Here is a 20,873-nt window from a genome sequence, read left to right on the forward strand (position 1 = left end):
ACTGGTAAGATCAGACCATAAACTAATCTCACTGGATATTCACATCCCGATCCCACCCCCTGCCCAGAAAACCACAGTGAAAAATTTCTCTAAAGCAAATTTCACACTCCTCAAAACTGAGGTGGAATCCTTCAAAGCCCCTGGGCCTGTGGAAAATACGGCCCAGACCTCAGAATCCTTTATAAATGCATTCTATGAACACCTTCAGGAATGCATGGATCATGCAATCCCAAATAAAACCAAGACCCAATCCTCCAAAGGCAGACGTCCTGTCTGATGGACCCCAGCCATAAACAAACTATACAATAGAAGGAGGAAGCTACTACATGATAGAGCAAAATCCCAAAAAGGGAAGGCATCTCTGATCAGTATTAGCAAAAAACTATGGGCACTCATAAAATCATCTAAGGCCAGCTTCGAGAGAAAAATTGCACAGAACACTAAGGATAATCAAAAGGCTGTCTTTAGTTATCTTAAGAACCTGGGTGGGAATCCCCAGATATGCTCAGAATTAGTCCAAAATGACAAAAAATACACCGAACCCACAGACATTGCCAACATCCTAGCTGACAGGTTCAGCACAAACTTCTCCCCCCCTCCCCACCAAACGGGCAAATATCTATCCCAGCAGAGTGCTGCCCCCCTGACATATCAGATGCTCAGGTAAGAGCCGCCCTCTCCAAAGCAAAAAACACAGCATCAATGGGACCAATTGGTGTCCCAGGCTGCGTCCTACATGAACTCCAAGAAGAGCTAAACCCAAACATAAAACTACTGTTCAATCTCAGCCTTACTACAGGATATGTACCCAAAGAGTGGCATACAGCAACAGTGGTCCCTCTCCACAAAGGTGGTGCCTCAATGGATCCTGGAAACTATTGCCCCATAAGCCTGACTAGCTTGGTCTGCAAAGCTATGGAAAGGATCATCATGGACCTCATAAATAAAGATATTGGGGACCTACAGACACTGGATCCTACCCAGTTCGGCTTTGTTAAGGGCGGATCCTGCCCTTTAAACCTGGTCAATTTCTTTGAAACAGTCACCAAGGCCATTGACGAGGGGAAGGTGGTCCACACAGCCTACCTGGACCTTGCAAAAGCCTTCGATACAATACCCCACTCGGGCATTATAGATAAGCTCACCAGCTTAAATATAAACCCCTATGTCACTAGATGGGTTGCAAACTGGCTCAAGGACAGAACCCACATGGTTAGAATTGCTGGAGCCATGTCAGACTCCAAACCAGTTACAAGTGGCGTCCCACAAGGCTCTGTCCTGGGACCTCTCTTGTTCGGTATATATTTCTCAGAGGTACAGGCCAACATGGAAGGACTGTAGCTGACCAAGTTCGCAGATGACTGCAAACTGGGTGCCATAATCGCCTCTCCAGCCGATACAAGCATCCTCCAAAAGGGCTTCATAGAAACAGACAACTGGTGCCAGAGCTATGGCCTCAAGCTAAATGCCAAAAAGTGTATAGTCATCCCCTTTGGCAAAAACAAAGTGCCCACAAATTACCACATAGGTGGTAATCCATTAAGTACAGAAGATGTAATTAGGGACCTGGTGACCCAAGTTGATAGCAATCTCTCATTTGACAACCACATGGCCAAAGTGGTTAGAAAAACATTTTATATAGCCCACCTAATCATGAAGGGATTCACATCTAGATCAGGGGAGGTCATCGTGCCTCTTTACTCATCCCTCATCAGGCCCATAATTGAGTACAATGCCCCTTTTGGGATGTACCTTACCAGACACCTGCAGCAACTGGAAAGACCCCAAAAGTACCTCACCAAGAGGATCAAAGGGCTCAAACAGATGCCATATGCTGCCCGGTTAAAGAAACTCCAGCTCTACTCAGTGGCATACCGCCTACTCAGAGGCGATCTGTGCCTGACGTATAAAGCCATGTCTAACCCGGAATTAATGGACATGCTGCACCTCAGAAAATCCAAATCCCATCGAGCTATGCGCTCGAGAGACTTGAACCTCAGCACTGAAATAAATAGGACATGCTGGAGGGACAAATTCATAACCCAGAGGCTCCCTTCACTCTGGAATAAAATCCCAGTCTAGGTTAGGGAGAATCCCTCATTGACTCTCTTCAAGAGGAATCTTGATGAATGGATGGGAGATCATAGGTTTACCCTGGGTATCACTTCTGTGTCACTGTTACAGTGGCACAGTATACTAACCTCAAAACAGGGCATAGCAAAATTTATTTAAAATGGGTGGCGAAAGCCAAACACACTCTGGCTAGGCTTATAAATGCCCTAGGGCAGATAGCCTTGTATGAACCTATGAACCTATGAACATTCATGCATGAGGAGAGTTGATTCTGATGGGTTACTTGCAGTGATATAAGTAATAATTAATCCCTACCTGAAAACACACTTGTAGAATTTATATTTAAAGAGAACATTCTATAAGTTTGCACCAATGTCAGCATCTGAACTGTACACCCTAGAATCCCATTGGACTGGTTTCTACCTATCAAAGCTTGTTGCTCACCCCTTGCATACCAGCACATCCTTTCCCACTGCAAACATTTATTTATTTATTTTACAGTTGTTGACCGGGCTAGTCTAGCTGGATATATGTCCATTTTCAGTAGAGGCCCGGGGAGATAAGCTCCAAAGTTAAAATGAATTTACATTAAAGAAATACATGAAAATAACAGAGTAAAAGAAAACATTATAACTGGTGACATAGTTATAAAGTGTAAAAATGCAGTAAGTAGAATATAAATGGTAAAAATATTGTTACAAGTGACATTCTTGGAGAATACTAGCATAATGCACAGTAATTGAGGATAAAGGAAAATAAGAAGAAAATAGCAGTTATGTGAGTATATCGAGTGGTATAACGTGGAAAGAATATCTATAAAAAACACATCTTAATATATACAGATAGTAAGAAGGAGAAATAGATCAGTGGATGTAAATATGAAGTAGATTTAGGGTTCTAAAGGTCTAGAATTTAGTCAGAACATAGTCATACAAGCATCATCAGCAAGTGGTCTTAACCCCCTGTTCCTCTCTAAGGTTACTGGCAAGTGTTAGTGAATCAGCCCATGCCAGAAATTTGACAAATGCTACTTTGCTTGCATTGTTTGGTCCCTGGCTATAAAAGCACCAGACAGTGATGGCATCTGCTGACTCTCAACATTTCACTCTGAAAATTTGTAGTTTCACATTTAGAGGAATTTTTCAGCTTGAAATATTCCATGCTGAACACTTGTATTCATTTACGCTCAGTCATTTTTGTAGATTCTGTCACCCACATTGCTGATACAAACAACTTCCAAACTTCTGGAAAACTCTTTCTGAGAAGCAGGGCTAGATTTAGGTAAACTGGTGGCCTAAGTAAAAAGAATGTATGGCCACCACCACTGCCCATCCTATCTTGTCCTACTAGGCCTATACAAATTAGTCTTTACTTTGTTTTCCTCCTTCTCATCACAGTTTGCCTTAGTCTTCTTTTCTTCCTGCAATTATTCATACATTTATTCAACATGTTCTATCTAAGCAAGACTGCACTTTGATAAATATGGAGAAAACAACTGCATTAGCTCAGGAATCTAGGAAGCACTATACCCCCCAGAAGACGTAGGTTTCTGGATGTTATGAGGTGTGCTTCAAACTTTTTAAAATAATCCTTTCCTCCAATGGTTGCATCAACAAAAACCATGATCAAAGAAAGAAGTTTAGTATCAGTCCGCCTTTTATTTCCTGTATCCTTTCATCTCATCTTAACTGACCAAGACTACACTGTAACAACTGTGGTGGAAGTAATTGTATTAAGCTATGAGGTTTTAGAAGCTCTTCAATGCATTTTGGAATTTTTTAAACAAAATATTTGTCCAATCACTACCTAAACAGAAGCCATGATCAAACAATGAAATTTAATAATAATCTTCAACTTTTTTGCTGCATCCTTTCAGCACATCCTAAGACTAGACTAAAATAACTGCAGTTGAAATAACTGTCCATAGTCTACACAGTTAGACCTGCAGTAGAAATAGCCGTGTTAAGTGCATTTTACAGTTTTTTAAGCACACTTTTTGTTCAGTGTGATCACTTGAATAAAATACACAATTAAAGAAAGAAATTTAGTGTTATTCCAACTTTTTTCCTGCATCTTTTCAGCAGGGCCTAACAGACTAATACTACACTGTAGGAACTGTAGTGGAAATAACTACATTAAGCCATGAGCTTTTCAGAAGCTCTTCAATGAAGTTTGGAGTTTTTTAAACAAACCTTTTTTCCCCAATGATTGTAAAACAAAAACATGATCAAAAAAAGAAAAAATGTAATATTACTATGCAACTTTTTTGCTGCATCCTTTCAGGACATCCATGCTAACCAAGACTACACTGTAATAACTGGAGGTGAAATAACTCTATTAACTTGGGCGTCTAGGGGCTTCTAGGTTCCCAGAAGACCCAAGGTTTCTAGATGCTTTCAGATGCATTTTAGAGTATTTTATATAACCTTTTCATCCAACAATGATCTGAACAAAAATTAAAAGAAGGATCTTTAGTTGTACTCTTCAACTTTGTTTTTTGTTGCATGCTTTCAACACATCTTAACTGACAAAAATTACCCTCTAATAACTAAAGTCTGAAGACTGCTAAGTACCCAGACGTTTTGGAGTTATAGATGCTTTGTAGTGCATTTTAAAGCTTTTTTTTCCAACCCTTTAGTCCAGTGATAGCCTGAAGAAAATTTATGAGAATGGAAAAGAAATTCAATTGTTTTTATTTCCTGGAAGAAATACCCAAGTTTTAATGCTCATGGCTGACTAAACATCAGCTCATAAAAATAAAACACCACAGTAGCAGGTAAAATGGAACTGCTATATTTACTTAGTGCATTTGCCCTCATAACAAGCGGGCATCTTCAATGTCAAATCCACAATGCATACCTTCCATATATATGTAACTTCTGTCAATATGCTAATTAATGCATTCCATCCATTAAATGCCTAGATAAGAAAATGCTGACAACTACTCTTCAATAAAAACTTGATAGAGCACATTTTAAAATATGTCTATAAATATATGCGTAAAAATGTAGAAAATGTCCTTAACATAAAAAATAAATTAAAAAAAATTAACCATATACCCCCAAAACAAATACAAATGTAAATCCTGTATATCAAATATCATAAACACTTTCCAATTTCTGGCCAGTTGAGGCTCTACTTATATTTGTTTAGCCTTTTCTTTCAAGATACCTGAAAATTAAATGCAGTCATTAATGCCAGGCTCACATCTTACATTAAGCCTCAATTGCCACTTTATTTCTCTCACCTTAACTTCTATCTTAGGATCACCGCCCCTTTCATTAATTTCTACTTTGTCAGTTATGAAAAATGTAAACTTTTTAAAGTTCACACATGCTTGACTATGAACATACAGAGCACTACTCGATTTGACTCTGAAGATGCCCGTTTGTTATGAGGACGAAAGTGCTAAGTCATTGTTTTAATTAATTGTTGTTCATTAATAAATATAGCGGTTCCATTTTACACACTACCGTGGTGTTTTATTTTTATTTTTAAGTCAAATTGCTGGCTCCTTGGTGGTCCAGTTTTGGTTATCAGCTCAATGAACTGGCAAACAAATGCTTGTGAGAATACATGTAATATATCTAGGAATAGTAAGTGCTTCCCTACCCCCCACCTCAAAATAGGTAGTCACTTTCTGTGCATCCTCCCCTCTGTAGTTAAATTGGGATTAAAATTAAGGCACAATATTTCAAGCTGCGGCTGACATATTTATAAACAGCATGTTTCTCCCTGCCTATCCTCAGATAACAGCCATTTTCTGTGTACTATTTTGATGTGAGACTAGGTCAAAAGTGCAAAAAAGGCAAATAGAATATATCACATTTGTTGTCAGATGCATATAAACAGTATACTTATTTACTCTCCCAAAAAATGTAGCCACATGCATATGCATCAGATGGTGAATTGTGAGGAACATAAAAGAAAGAAACAAAAAATAATGATTAACATAATGTTTCCAACTTGTTGCTTCTAGAGACAGTACAGTGCTCCTATACAAGCTGTAGTGACCATCTGTGCAACCCTCTGAAGTTTGTGAGGAAAGTTAAAGAAATAATGACCGCATTGTCCCCAGCCCAACACAAGATACAGTGATCTCTATGGTTTGGGAAGAATGTTAAAAAATAATGACAGCATCGCTAGCCCCCCACACAAGCACAGTCACATTCTGTGTACACCCTTCAGTAGAGCTTCTTTTACACTAGGTGGGGTTCAGGCTGAGGGAACTACTAAGCCCATGCTAAAATCCACTTATCCAGATTTATATTCCTAATGCCTGGGTATTCTGTGATGCATTTATCCTTGTTTTATGAGAAATTACTATTAAACTTAACAACTGACAATGGGGTCATTTACTTTAATCCAGACAACTCACAACAAGCAGTCATGGCCACTTTGTGTAAAATTCTGACTTCAGATTGTGTAAAAGAGAATGACAGTGTGATGTATTTCACCCTTGTGTCGTACAAAGTGTTGCAACTCCTTAAAATCTTACACATTGCTTCACATAATCACATTAGATTGCATAAGCAAACAGCAACAGGCAGCTTGTCATTTTCTTCCACAGAAGATAGCCATAGGAATTATAGGATCATAGGATCATAGGATCATAGGAAGTTACTAAGCTATTGGCCCTGAGGCCCTTACAAGCTTAGCCAAGAATTTAGCCCATGTTCCAACAAGTCAGCACCCGATGCCCCTGTCCAGCAGGGACACTGGTGGAATCCCAGGGGTGTATTTTTTGTTCCCCATCCAGTTATCCAGGTTGCGCTTAAAAAGCATTAATGAGGTACTCTGCTTGATGTGGAGTAGGAGTCAACTCCCCAGAAGGGGGAGTCTCTGGGACACAAATCTGTCGCACCAACAAGTCCTGTTGATTTCACAGACCAGGTTGAGGTTGCATATGCAGGGTACTCCAGTGGAGCTTGATTTGTGGATATGCAGCAGTCCCATAAAGGTGGGGTCTGAGATTGCTTTGTATGCCAGACAGACGTCACCTCTGAGAAGTCTGTAGGAGACTGAATAGTGGGACAGGGCCTTTAGCCTATCTGTGTAGGGTAGATATTTGAGGCCCTGGATTCTCTTGGTGAGGAACCTCTGTGGTCTCTCCAGTTGCTGTGTGTGCTTTGTGAGTTACATGCCAAAAGGGGCACTGTACACAATAATGAGTCTTATAAGGAAAGAATACAGGGGTGTTATGACCACCTTGTCCCTGGATGACATACCCTTACTAATGAGGTGGGCTATGTAGAAAACTTTCCTTACAACAGAGACAATATGGTGGTCAAAAGTGAATATGCTATCAACTTGGGTGCCCAAGTCCCTCGCAACTAATTGCATGCTTAGGACCTTGTTATTAATGTCATAATTTGTGGGGCTGTCAGTCTCCAGAAGGAGGATGATGATGCATGTTTTGGCATTCAGTTTGTGTCCTTGTTTCTGTTTGTGTCCATGTTTCTGGCACTAGGCTTTTGTTTAGGTGAGACCCTCTTGGAGGATGTCCACATTACTAGGGGAACTGATGACAGTGCGCAGCTTACAGTCATCTGCAAACTTAGTCAGCCATAGCCCATTGGTTTTGGCCTGTACCTCAGAAAAGAATGTCCCAAACAAGAAAGGCCATAAGACCCATCCCTGGGGTACACCACTCATTATGTGTCGACTGCTTGAGGTAGCTTCCCCTATTTTGCCTAGGTGGGTTCTATCAGTGAGCCAGTTTTCCACCCATCCTGCAATATATAGACTGATGCCTAGTTGAGAGAGTTTATCTATTATACCTGAGTTTATCTATTATACCTGAGTTTATCTGTTATACCTGAGTTTATCTATTATACCTGAGTTTATCTATTATACCTGAGTTTATCTGTTATACCTGAGTTTATCTGTTATACCTGAGTTTATCTGTTATACCTGAGTTTATCTGTTATACCTGAGTTTATCTGTTATACCTGAGTTTATCTATTATACCTGAGTTTATCTGTTATACCTGAGTTTATCTGTTATACCTGAGTTTATCTATTATACCTGAGTTTATCTATTATACCTGAGTTTATCTGTTATACCTGAGTTTATCTATTATACCTGAGTTTATCTATTATACCTGAGTTTATCTGTTATACCTGAGTTTATCTGTTATACCTGAGTTTATCTATTATACCTGAGTTTATCTATTATACCTGAGTTTATCTGTTATACCTGAGTTTATCTATTATACCTGAGTTTATCTATTATACCTGAGTTTATCTGTTATACCTGAGTTTATCTGTTATACCTGAGTTTATCTGTTATACCTGAGTTTATCTATTATACCTGAGTTTATCTGTTATACCTGAGTTTATCTGTTATACCTGAGTTTATCTGTTATACCTTCTGTGTGTGTGCATATCAGTTGTCTAGTTAAGTAGTCCATCTTACTTCTCACAAAAGCACACTAGTCCTTTAAAGCCAGATAGTAACTGTTTAAACTGAGCAAAGAGAAGGTCAGTTACTTTATTCCAGTCAACCCCAACTACCACCCAGCAGTTGTAGCTACAACATATGGTGGCTGTATAATATTATTTCACCTCCACAGTCCACACAAATGAATTGCCCCACATTAAAGTACTGAAATTCATGTTGTTCCACAAAATCACAAAGCCAGAAAAAATATTGCCAAAATATCTGTTTTATTATGGTTATCATTACTATAAAATCATTAATATGACTTGTGGTGCCATTCTCCTCATCCCAACTACCCACAAAGATCAGAAATCCAGAAAGAAGCATTGCCCAAAATATCTGGTTGATCATTGGCAACCTTATTATAAAAACAGCCATAGTAAGACTTATCTCATGGCATGATTCCTCTCATTCCAACTCTTCCCACAATTCACAAAGCCAGAAAAACTGCCAGAAATATCTGTTTGCTCACTGCCAGCAGCATTATTATAAACATAGTATTTTAAATGTGCTCATCTCACTGGCACCGCATCATTCCTGTGTGCCCACAATTCTGCAGAATTTCTCTTATCTAAACCCTCATCCAATGGACATTACTTCCACCACTTCTGTGTGTAAACTCCTTCAGCCACCTTTGTGCCTATATGGGAATGTGAAAGGTCTCTACTCTCATGAATGTCAAATCAAGTAGTGCACCATCCCCCTGGATTGCCCAGTGTTCTGTGGGTACATTGTCTTTTAGTAGCTGTGCTGGTTTGGAGCACACCTACAAGCATAGCACCCTATGCCATTGCCTAGATCATATATGCAACAGGCCAGCTCTGCTGACAGGAATATTTTTATGAATCATTTTGAACATCACTTAATGTGGTCTTTAATATACTGAAGCATGTTTATGTCTGTTCTCAAAAAGCAAACCTGTCTTCTTCAGCCCACCACAGGGACAATACAAATGTTTTCTGAAGGGCATTCAGGATGTGACAACCAAGATTTTCAGTTTCAGAGAAAAAAAATTGTAAATCTTTACAGAAGGCTCTGTATGTTAATATTTCTTCCAGGAACTCACATAAATATTTGTTATGCTTTGAAATTTTTCCATCTGGACATTTTAACAAAATATTCTCTTGAATTACAATTGGTTGTCCTACTGGATGTAAGAATATTTGGAGTTTACATATTTATGTTGTTTTCTCCATATAAGCGATCACACATTTGTCTGTAGATTTAAGGTTGTTTTTTAAGTGTAAATTAATATTTTTAATTTTATTAAGAATTAAGACCATACAATATTTTGAATTATCTGTTCATTTCAGATACCTTTGCTATTGTGTATCCCATTGTTCTCACAATTTTCAGATGTGTTTTGAGCAGCTATCGCATATTTATCTATAAACTGATGCATTATTTTGTCAATGAATCTTTAGGAGAAAGCCAGAGTGTGCCTTACTTACTTGGTGAACCAACTGGCAAACATGGAACATTCATTTCACCACATTCTTCTTCTGGAGATTAAAAATATTACAGATTCCTTCAGCAACATCCTAGGAACACAGAGCAAAGACATATACCGAATGAGCAATAGTTTCATTTCTGTAGCAAAACTTCTGTTCAAACAGCTGGAAAAAGAAGACACATCATCTGGAAGGTAAAAAAGATGCATGCATTATTATGGCAAGTAAATATACTACTATCTAAGTTATTAACATTCTTCATCTTACAGCTTTATGTTTATGAATAATTTTAATAAACCTGCAGAAAAGCAATTTTTATATTGAATTACAGTAAACCAGCTAGTTAAGGCTGGTTATGTAAAGCCAACAGTGTGCCTCCTAAAGCACTTTAGATTCTTACTACTTGAGGTGTGGTTAGGCACAAGGCTACTGGAAACATGTAATTTACCTCAATGTTTAATTTAAAATCTACTAAAGCATTTTGTAGAATGGTTTATTACCCTTACAAAATGCATCATCACAAGAGAAATTAGTTTCAGACACTTTGATGGAAATACCATTTTTATAAATAAAGAAAAAATGTATGCTGATTTAAATATAACTCTTAAATGAAAGTAGTCATCGATAATACACACATTGCAAACTTCAGGATGTAATAGCAAGAAAATATCCATTTGTAGTCATTAGATGGTACACATTTTCTCAGTAGTTAGGTTATGTGTGATATGAATACATTTCTCACCTGAACATTTGTGAATACAATGTCTACAAATGTTATTTTGATTATACTTTATCAATACTGCATGGCTGAAACCAAGAAATTCATGGTGAAGTCTCCAATACCATACAAATTCTTATTCATACTTGTTGCATTCCTGTTTCTTAACAGAAATTCCTTCAGAAGCCTAACCTTGTCAAGTTAACTTTGCTTTGGTTAAGGATCATATATTTTCAGATGACCACATACATACATAACTAAGATGTAATGTCTTTTCTATACATCTGGACTGTACTGGAGTGGATTGAGTCTGGATTTCTCAATCTCATTATAGCTGTTTATACTATTTATTTGTGTACAAAGCATGGCACCTTCTATTCTGTTTTTTTTTCCACATATACATTTATCACACTGAAAGTATGGAATGTTGACCATGGATCTTTTAGCTTCAACATTCTTTTTAATTGGTTTGGAAAACAGCTGATTAAAGTAATAAGCACCATTATGTCTAGGGGCACTTTGAGTTTTCCTGAGGATGGTGTATTTTGTTCACAAATGTGATAAAATACACTGGCTAGGAGCAAGCTTATTTAAAACATCTTTGTTTTATTTTTGTAAACAGTTTATTTGTGGGCAGTTGTTTCCTTGGCAGATTGTATCCACAGGTAAAGATAGATACTGACTCTGGGTAGCTGTGGCAATATATTCTGATAAGAACTGATGTTTTTTTACCACAGATATGTGATTTCAGTTATTTTTAATGGAGTGCAATTATGCAATATGACAAGGACAGAGCAATGAAGAGCTGAAACACTGGAAGGGATTATATGCATATTTTTTGGTTTGTTAGAGTAGGATTCAGAAATAATCATCAGGATGGGACAAAGTCTAGAGCAAAGCACTACATGACTTTCAGATAGAAATTGAATTCTTATCATTTGCCAGGACTATGCGCACATGAGCCAGAACAAATATCTGTGCAATTGTGTAATTTATAGCATTTTGTCAATGTCAGCTAGGCAACATTATATTTTAAAATAAGTATAAATGTCACCAAGTGACATGTAGTATACAGCCAATAGAGGATACATAGCATCAAAAGTATTCAAGAACTACACTAAATACCTGCTCAAAATGAGAAGAAGGTGAAGCCAACCAGTGCATGTATTTGGACTGCAAAGTGATCACAGTGAGCACCACTGCTGGTTAGGTAAGAGAAGTACCTACAATATATGCATAATAAATGCTGCATAACGAGCTCTGTCTCAAGTGGTTTAGCATGCATTCCATACCTCTTCAAACAGAATACCATCATCATCATCATCATCTTTCAGCTGTTCCCGTTAGAGGTCGCAACAGCGGATGATCTGTTTCCATTTCTTCCTGTCCTCTGCATCTTGCTCTGTCACACCAGCCACCTGCATGTCCTCTCTGACCACATCCATAAACCTTATCTTAGGCCTTCCTCTTTTCCTGTTACCTGATAGCTTCATTCTTAGCATCTTTTTCCAAATATACACAGCATCCCTCCTCAGCACATGTCCAGACCAATGTAATCTTGCCTCTCTGGCTTTGTCTCCAAACCTTCCAACCTGGGCTGACCCTCTAATATACTTATTCCTAATCCTGTCCACCCTCATCACACCCAGTGAAAATCTTAGCATCTTTAACTCTGCCACATCCAGCTCTAACTCTTGCCTTTTTGTCAATGACACTGTCTCCAACCCATATAACATAGCTCATCTCACTACCCACTTGTAGACCTTCCCTTTCACTGTTACTGGTGTTCGTCTGTCACAAATCACTCCTGACACTCTTCTCCAACCACTCCATCCTGCCTGTACTCTCTTTTTCACCTCTCTTCCACACTCACCATTACTCTGAACTATTGATCCCAAGTATTTAAACTCATCTACCTTCACCACCTCTACTCCCTGCATCCTCCCCATTCCTCTATCCTCCCTCTCATTCACACACATATATTCTGTCTTAGTCCTGCTGACCTTCATTCCTCTTCTCTCTAGAGCATATCTCCATCTCTCCATGGTCTCCTCCACCTTTCCCCTATTCTCACTACAGATCACAATGTCATCTGCAAACATCATAGTTCACGAGGACTCCTGTCTGATCTCGTCTGTCAACCTGTCCATCACCATTGCAAACAAGAAAGGGCTCAGAACTTATCCTTGATGTAATCACTCCTCCACCTTAAATGCAACCATCACTCCCACCGCAGACCTCACCGCTGTCACACTACCCTTCTACATATCCTGTACTACTCTTACATACTTCTTTGACACTCCTGACTTCCTCATACAATACCACAACTCCTCTCTAGGCACCCTGCCATATTCCAACAGAGTACCATAAATATTTCAAGTCTCCATTTTGGGATACAGTGTCCTATATTCAGTGGCAATATTTTTTTCCACTTCCTCATTTGCCTATTTTTTTTTTTTTTTGGTTATGTAGCTGTCTGCACTGATTAGTTTGCTGTTTAAATGAATAAGCCCATTTCCAAAGTAAAACATTTCTTGGCCAGCATAGATAAGCTGCAGGGATATCTGAGCTATACACAGTATTTGTGTTTCTGATATTACTTTATTATATCATATCACCTATCTCTCTGATTGTACAATATATATGGCAATGTTATTCTTAATGTGAAGTAATTCTGAAATTGGAGCATATGCACAATACCTTTGCCTAAGCATATTATCTTCTGTCTGGTATTATTTATGAGGCATTTTGGCCCCATCTGCATGGCTTCTAGCTGAGCATCAGCTGCACTATAGGACTGCTCCTGCAGCTCCTTTTACATTAATGTCCTCAGTAATACCTCCAGGACTGAGACTACTTCAGTGGAAGGTTAGGAAGAGAAGGTGGGGCAGAAAGGAGCAGATGACAGTGCCCTGGGTGCAGTTACTGATGTCCCTCCTTTCACCCCATAAAAAACGAAGGATAATGAATGTCTTCTTATTTAAATGAGTAAAGGGGTTGCAGTTATGATCTAAATCTATTTTCAGATTACCACAGCCCAACTCCATCCATCCATCCTCAACCCCTTTTTTCCCATTTCACACATGGAGTCAGGGTGTCACTTCAACAGTGACACCCCAAACCCATGTCCCAACTATGTCTTCCAATTTTGATCCATCTGTGATACTCCTGGCTAAAGATGTATTGAACAAAGTGTTTCTCATACTTACAAATTCTATATCACCAGCAACCCAGAATTTAATGTCAAAGCACTGTAGGCATTCTTGCTTGTTAACAACTGCCATTAAACAATACGTGATTATATTGGGATATGTTAATATGGGCTTCTCAAAATTACTGTGTTTCCAAACCAAACACAAATAGCAGAACATGATTAATGTATTTGTCTTAAAACATAATAATTTTGTTGTATTAAATACATTTTCTTTTTCCTCTCCTACAATACATCATATTATTTTCTTTAAATTCTTCATAGCCATCCTATTTTATCATCTTTCATTTTTTTAAGAATCCAGAATAAATGCAAGGATGCCAGATTTACAGTAAGATTAATTAATTAATCCAAGACGACCATCATTTTCCCTCACAGTATAATACCCCACCAGTGGATTTAATCTAGACCCCTAAGATAAAATAAAAAATCCCTAATAAATATTTTTCTTTTTCTTTACTAACTGGAAAAGAATAAACATTCACAATATATCTTAACTTATCTAATCTGTGAAAATGTAACAGATAAATCTTTTTCTTAAAAGATTAATCATTTTTTCCCCAAATAGCAATCATTTTTTATATCTGTTATTATTTGTACCCCGCATATTGTATGCATTATCCACATTACCAAAATTTTAATCTATGACATGAACCAAAGCTTTTGAAAATTAAATGTTTAAAATATTAACAATATCATCAAAATCCTTATATTTATTTCCGTTAATCTTCAAACCTTTCTTACACCCTGTTTCTCGCATCACTTTTTTATTTATCCCTACCATTAACAATAATGACCAAATCATTTGCATACAACATAGATAAAATAATTTTTACCCCACTACAAATTTGTACAACCCCTTCATACCATTTTATTGCCCCTTTTATCACATCATTCATAACAATAACAAACAAAAGTCAACATACGGGACAACACTGTTTCACCTCACCATAATTTTAACTTGATCACAAATCCACCCATTAATCAAAACACTATTGAATGACTTCTCATATGCAAATTTAATTAACTAAAATTCATGTATCCTGACTTGAAATATGATAGCAAACATTTACTCACAACAAATTATATTGTAAGTATTCTCAGTATTATAAATTATAATTTTAGCTTCTCTTCCTTAATTTATTATGCTACATACAACCTCTTTAACAGTAATCATCATTTATTTTGTCTCGCACTTTCTTCTGCTCAAATCTTTCCCTTCTTTTCTGAGCAATTTTCATCAAAACTTTATAGTCAACATTATTTTATATTTTAATATCGCTTCTATAATACTTCTTATAAACAAATTTAATAATACCCTTACACATCCCTTTGTCATTTATACCATTTCCCAACCAATAAATCAAAATAAGGGCAAAAACATTCTTTTTCCTTTAACTTTTTTTATGAAAACCATAAATTAATCAAAACCTGAAATACTTGGCTTTTTAACTTCTTTCATTACTCCATTCAGTTATTTTAAATCTATCCCTTTGACCATATGCTTACTTTCTTGTTCACTTATTGTTTAACATGCCACTCAATTTTTTTCACGATCAAGTTCTTTATGCCTATTGAAAACATATTTTATAACCTCTTCCAAAATTAATTTTAATTCATACTTCTCATCTCCACAATAAGATCTAATGCATGTCATTCTACCATTATCCTTTTAAACATTTCCATAGAAAGGTGAAACCTTTTCTGGTCTTCCTTGTAAAACAAATTTTGTCTGTATAATAACATTTTTAGTTTTGTAAGTTTTCCTAATATACTTCTCTTTTCCTTTTTATCCAGAGTTCATTATAATGATCGACATTTTTTTCAAAATCTTGTAATAAGTTATTATACCTCATTTTTTTAAATTTTTAAATATTTTTTCTATTCTCAAATATTTCTTATGCTACTTTTCCTTATATAATATCCACCATTCCTCCAAAGAACCATAAACTTTCTCATTGTACAGAAACGTCTCCATAATCTAATCAGAACAAGTTCTGTATCTTCCATTAAAAGTTTGATACCATCTTTTATATATTCCTCATCACTAACTATTCTTGAACTTATAGCATACTGATTTGTGAAAAAATCAAATCTATTACAGTCTTCTTAAATGAATCCTTTAAAAATCTAATTATTCTTTGTTTTTATGTGACCCATAACATATGTGAATTCCATCCTTTTTCCAGTTGTAACTTACTCTGTTTGATCATCTGCCTACAGGTTCTAACATCTTTCCTAAATTTTCCCATAGGATTTTCTTAAACTGCAATTGAAATGAGCCTCCCTTTTTGACTTCACAAACTTCTTGATCTCATGAAAGGTTTTCCCTTTCCTTAAGCAGTGAATATGCATATAGACTACTAACCTCAAAGTTGCTTTTCCATACCTTAAATCAAACAACACACATCTACCTGGAATAACTGCAATATAATTGAATATTTGAATACTATTCTTTTTAAATAAAAAATACAACATTAGAGCACATGGCTTTCCCAAAACTCCATCTAACTTCCTTACCCATGCAATCTTATAGGTTCATGTGTGAATACTAGGCTAGCTTCCCAGAAGGGACATTTTAAGCCTAGCCAATAACTTGAGGTCAGGAATAAATCCTGTATCATGTGTCTATAAAATAAATACCTTAGCCATTAATAAAATAAAGACCTTAGCCATTATGCTAAACTTACCCAGTTTTTTATTAATTAATCTCATAACATCTTGCAGATCAGTCACATTACAATCCTGCTTTTGATACCATTTAAATGCATGCAATCTCCTTTTCTCATGCAATAATCTTTAACATTTAAAGAATGAGCTTTAATACTATCACTTCCCTTTTGAACAATTTTTCTCTGTGAACGTTTTCTGAACTATTTTACCAGTTGGACTTTTATCTACTTTCTCTTCCTCTAACCTTTCGTTCTCTTCATCAGCACTTAGCATATCAAATTTATTTTGTACTTCCACATTATGTACTGAATCCTCACCATCATCATTCCCTTGTATCTCCTTTTCATAAAGCTCATTAATAACATTGAACTCATCCATGACAAATATAAGTACCTTTTCAACATTTTCTTCAGTTTCAACATTTTCATTTTCATTTGTATTTTCATATTTCAACCAAAATGATGCATTGCACTACATTTCCTACACATTTTTTAGAATTACCACTTCATCACGTGGTCACTAGAACCACAATGAAAACAAGTTTTGGGTTGACCTCAATATCTTAGCATTCCTTTGTTACCATTAAGTAAAATAACACTAGGTAGATAACAAATATGTCCATCTTCATGAATAACATTAACCTCCAACTCCCCATTCCCTAAATATAACATTTTTAACATCATTAGTTTATTTGCACATTCTAAGCAAAACTTCATTCATTTCTTCTACATTCATTTTATAAATTCTAAATTGTTTTCTTACTTTCTGTTAAGCATAACATTGCATCCTGTAGCCAAAAGTAGTTCCAAGGTGAACAAAATGATGTTTATATGACAAGCATCCAAAAGCATCTCAGCTAACTCAAAAGATTTGAAAGTTGTTTCACAAAATGTCTCTAGTCCAATATATGTCTAATGGAGAAACAGCTTTTCCCTATAAAAAGTATCTGCCTACAGTTTCTCTGTTCTTACTTTCAATCTGTACTACAGGCCATCGCTTAACAAATGAACTGCATTTAATACTGCACATGTTTTTATTAACTTTTGTCATTGCGACACTGCATGCATTTTTGTCATGTCCGTCTGAACCTTTTTTTTATATTTACTTCTTCAGTAATACTTTCTGGCATATCTTTCTCAGAAAACTCAAAATCATTTTCCCTACACTGGTTTGATTCATTGCTCACACTACAGGTCTGCTCCAAAGCTAGAAAATGTTCTTCCACAATCTCTGACCAAGACACAACCACATCATTCAATGGTTCTCCTTCCTTGATCATCAAACTAAGTATTTTATTATCCAAACTCCTTTCTGCAGACAGGTAACTTCCAAATGTGATAGGCCAGTCTCCACAGTATCTGTAACATCCATTTCAGCATCCCAAACATCAAAATGCTCAACCTTCCATCACAAATGCTAGCTGGAAAAGAGTAAATATTGTTTTATTATATAAATACTTTTTCATCTATCTTTCATTATTTACACATTCATTATATTTGCACTTTATATATTTTATATATTACAACAATGCACTTTACATGTTTATTTTCCTAAATACATATAAACCTGTTTCACCCCATTCTTTCCACCATAAACATTTTTTATCACATATTCCTTCCTCATCAGCTTTTCTTTTATTATACAGAAAATCTTCACATCTTCTTTTCCACAAATACCATATAGTGGTGAATAGAATTCTATCCCATTCTTCCAATTTCTTTTTCACTCACAAACTTATATTTCCCATACAACACCATGTCCATATCAAAGTTTTTAAATACTTTGCAGTTATAAACATCTTTGAATAATGTCCAAAAATCTGAATTTTTCCTGCAATCCAAAAAATGTTCTGATTTCTCTCCAGTATTATAGCTACTACCCATTCTTTGTCCTATCATTTTATATTTCATGTTACTTTTTACTAACAGTTTTTCCAATAATAAATTCCACATAAAACCACTTGCTGTAAAAAGATTCAAAGCCTTCCCACCTTTTCCTTATTGCTTTCTTGTACTCATCCCCAATTTTTCCCCAAAGATCAATATAATAATTTGTCTTCATTATTTTATGTACCCTTCTTCCCTTTTCATCTTTACTTCATTTATATAAATTTTGTATGTCTTGATTTTACTTGTGTTCCAAATCTTTTGATTCACATTTTTTTCTCTTACTCTTATCCTTCCATGTACCTTTATAGTGTTTATTTATTATTTTATTTATTTATTTTACATTTGTTTTACCATGAAGAGTCCATTTTCAGCAGATGCCCAGGGAGAAAAGCTCCATTACATAAATTGGCAATGCAGACAAGAAATAAAGTACATAGAATAGGACAATAAATTAGAGTAGCAAGCTTCATTACATACAATAGGCAAGCCATTCAAGATAAAGTACAACTCCAAGAGAATAAAAATAGGTAGCATGTGTGGACAATATGTTCGTCTTACTAAAACATTCATGGATTACATTTTTAGACTGACAATGCAGCACAGGAAATTGGGTAACATTGTTATTAAAACTGAGATTGGAAGAGCAAAGAAGAGTATTGTGTAGTTTGGTGAAAGCATCCTTTAGTGTGATTAATAGTAGATTCCTCAGCATAGTGAGAGGAGAAGGGGAGATGAGAATTTCATATAGCTGGCTGTTTATGCCTAGTTTATTAACTAAGTGACTAACTAACCTGGGTAAGAACAGGAGTATATCCATGAACTGGATAAGTGGGATTTCAGATGTTTGGCCCTTAAACAACTGTTGTGGCTTGGATTGCCCAAAATACCCTCAATCAACCAACTTTCTATGGTCCATCAAATACTTTAACAATAAAAAAAACATCTCTTTAAAACCTGCTAACTCATTACTCAAATAACTGGCACCTACATTCCACCAACAAATCATTAATCTGCATAACCAAAAGTAAAACCTCTGCTGATGATGCCATGCACTCAAATTGCATTGCAAAATGAATGCTGGAATGCATTGCATCTAAACATAAGGTCCAGAACAATTACTCCCAGCTTTAAAAAAGCTTCAAAGATCCCACTTATCCAGTTCATGGATATACTCTTGTTCTAACCCAAGCTAGTGAGTCACTTAGTCAATAAACTAGGCATATGCATTGTCTTTTTAGTTACTTTTTAACACTGAAGATACATTTATTGATACTAAGAAAACAACTCTATTTATTAAATTCAATCTCCACACACTACTTTTACATTAGAAACTATCCCTGTTTTGACTTGATGATTGATCCTTGTTCTCCACTGAAAACCAAACAAAAAGGGTCAGTAATTCCGTTTCCATACAGCTTGGAAACAGGTACACACCACCTAAAGATGCTAGCTTTCCTAAAATATATGTGTTTACAATATATATATATTTTCTTAAAGACAGCTGACACATCTTTCACCAGTCTGTCAACTTTCATATTTTTAAAACTTCTCTCCATTGCTCTATTACTAGCTGTTCCCTGCCATGCTTAACTCCTACAACATCAATTTCAGTTCTGGTAAAATAAATTCCTGACATTCTTAACACATTTCCAAACCCCTCACATTTTGACTTATTTAACTGTAGTCATACTGTACCTAAACATTGTTCTGTTTGGTCTTGGCTACTAAGACCAAATCATTGCATATGTTAACATTAATGATCTCCTCATCCCTTGCTTAACTTCCCATCTACATCATCTACATGTTTAAAACTGCATTCATTACATCAGAAACAACTGCTTGCTCAACATACAACCTTACTTTACCCCTCATCCCTGTCTTATCTTTTTTCCTACCCATCCATTCACCATCACAAATGCACAAGAGTTTTTGTAAATTGTTCTCACTATCCTTCTTATTTTTTCTCCTACCTCAGATTATTTTAAAATATTCAACATTTCCCCATGATCAATACTAACAAATGCCTTAGGCATACCACATGCTTCCTCCTCTTCCCCCCTTATCTCTACATTTGGCCTCTTCTTTAATCATTAGGATTTCATTTACTCTTTTACCTTTGACCTCATGCACCCCTTTATCCAATTCTTCTTTCATGGCAACCATCCTTATTTTCTGGAAAAATTACTAAGACTGTAGTAAACTGGAATTAACTGAAGACAACTGAAATGAGACTGGAATTAAAGTCTCTGTCTGTTACTTACCCAAACATATGCTGAGCAGGTGCCAGTCTCTCCTTTATGGGACAAGTCATTTGTACTTTTCAGAACAAATTCTGCAAACACTGTAGTTCAGTTAATAAGGCTTTATTAGATGTTAACAATATTCAGATATCTAAATACTGTCTTCAGTTCAGTCTG

General features: G+C 36.2%; 1 protein-coding gene across 2 annotated transcripts in view; it reads left to right on the forward strand.

The window, feature by feature from the left end:
- The window catches only part of VEPH1 (ventricular zone expressed PH domain containing 1), a 4,140,519-nt gene that overhangs the window by 2,100,855 nt on the left and 2,018,791 nt on the right, over positions 1-20,873 (forward strand). For both annotated transcript variants that reach the window (XM_044070483.1, XM_044070484.1), the window contains exon 7: positions 9,939-10,159. In XM_044070483.1, coding sequence (XP_043926418.1) covers positions 9,939-10,159 — 221 coding nt within the window. The remainder of the gene's footprint in view (positions 1-9,938; positions 10,160-20,873) is intronic.

Source organism: Protopterus annectens, chromosome 4.part1 (assembly GCF_019279795.1).
Source record: "Protopterus annectens isolate FY-2018-M chromosome 4.part1, PAN1.0, whole genome shotgun sequence".
NCBI classification, from domain to species: Eukaryota; Metazoa; Chordata; order Ceratodontiformes; family Protopteridae; genus Protopterus; species Protopterus annectens.